Source organism: Egretta garzetta, unplaced genomic scaffold, assembly GCF_000687185.1.
Source record: "Egretta garzetta isolate BGI_Z169 unplaced genomic scaffold, ASM68718v1 scaffold66, whole genome shotgun sequence".
NCBI classification, from domain to species: domain Eukaryota; kingdom Metazoa; phylum Chordata; class Aves; order Pelecaniformes; family Ardeidae; genus Egretta; species Egretta garzetta.
In genome coordinates, this window is record NW_009259856.1 from 181028 (window position 1) to 182405 (window position 1378).

General features: G+C 58.6%; 1 protein-coding gene across 1 annotated transcript in view; it reads right to left on the minus strand.

Moving 5' to 3' along the window:
* The window catches only part of ZC3H12A (zinc finger CCCH-type containing 12A), an 80019-nt gene extending 79197 nt beyond the window's left edge, over positions 1–822 (minus strand). The window contains exon 1 of the mRNA XM_035895509.1: positions 709–822. Coding sequence (XP_035751402.1) covers positions 709–822 — 114 coding nt within the window. The remainder of the gene's footprint in view (positions 1–708) is intronic.
* Positions 823–1378: the final 556 nt, after the last annotated feature.

The following is a 1378-nucleotide window of genomic DNA, read 5'->3' on the forward strand; positions in this document are numbered from 1 at the left end:
CGCGTGGGGTGGGATATGCCGGGCACCGGGATCTCATCCTGCACCGCGCCGGCCCCGCACCGCTACGGCTCAAGCAGCCCCGCGTGAAGCAGCAAAGGCAGGGGAGGGCGCTAAGCCCTCTCCCAGCATTTTAACAGCATCACAACACTTCAGCACACGGGTAAGAGCCTCGGGTGAGAGTCGAGTGTCATCCAGATGATTTGCTGCGCCCTGCAGCACCTCGTGCCCTTTCCCTGCCGTGCCCCCAGCCCTCTCCCAGCTGACTGCCTCAGGCTGCCAGTGTCACTGCAGGCAGCTGCTTTTTGCTTTCCATTTCCCCAGCAGGACCCCATTTACCTCCCCCATACCCCTCCTCCCTGGCTGGGACCGAGGTGCTGATGCCGGGTAGCAGCTCTGAGCATCCTCCCGGGCAGCCGCAGCCCAACCCACGGGCTGAGCCGAAGCCGCTGCCCAGGTTGCTCCCCCCCGCGCTGACACGGCGGAGCGCGCGTTTGTGCCTGAGCGTATGCCCATCGACGCGCGCGCGGGCTGCGTACGGCACTCGGCATTGGCATCGCTAGGCTAGGAGAGGCTCAGGCCAAACCCAGACTCAAGGCTTCGTTTTTTCCCAACGCTTGACATTCAGCGCTGGGTAAATTAAATCATACCAGTAAAAAACCAGAAATAGGAGCGGAGCTGATGACCCTCCTCTCGAACTGCCCAGCAAACCTGCCCTTCCTCGGGGCCCGGGGGCTGCGTCCCGGCGGCGGGGGGCAGCCGAGCTCTGCTGAAACCAGGGGGGATCTTCTCCCGCACGGCTCTCGCAGGTCCGGGCACCGGCATGGCTCCCAGCTGGGAATTCTGGGTCAGAACTCCCAGAAAATGGGACTGCTGAAAACAGAAATTCCTGGAAGCTGTCCCCTTTCTTCAAAATATTTAGAATTTTTGTCAAAAGAAAGGCTGACAACACCCAAACTGGCTCTTCTGGACCGGCTTCTCTCTCTCTGCAGTTTTCAGCCAACATTTTTCAGTGGCTTTTGGCAGGAAATCTTTGGGTTTTGACAGTTGTTCTTTTCTCAACGACAAGCTGACATCTTCCACTACATTTTTTTTTTTCTAGAATAATTCTGAGTTTTGAGTGTTGGAATTTGACTTGAGAAAAAGAAACCAATTTTCACAAACCCCGTGCTAACAAAGTGAAATTACCAGCGGGTCTGGGACAAGACGACACGGCGGGTTGGGGGGGGCCATCAGGAGAGCCCGGGCGGGCGTCGCTGGGGAAGGGGGGCGGGGGACGGAGCACAGCCTTCGCCTTCGCGCTCCTCACAGCTCAGCCCGCAGAATCAGATCTACTCGTTGTATGGCAAACCCTTCCGTCATCGTCGCCTCCTGCCCCCGA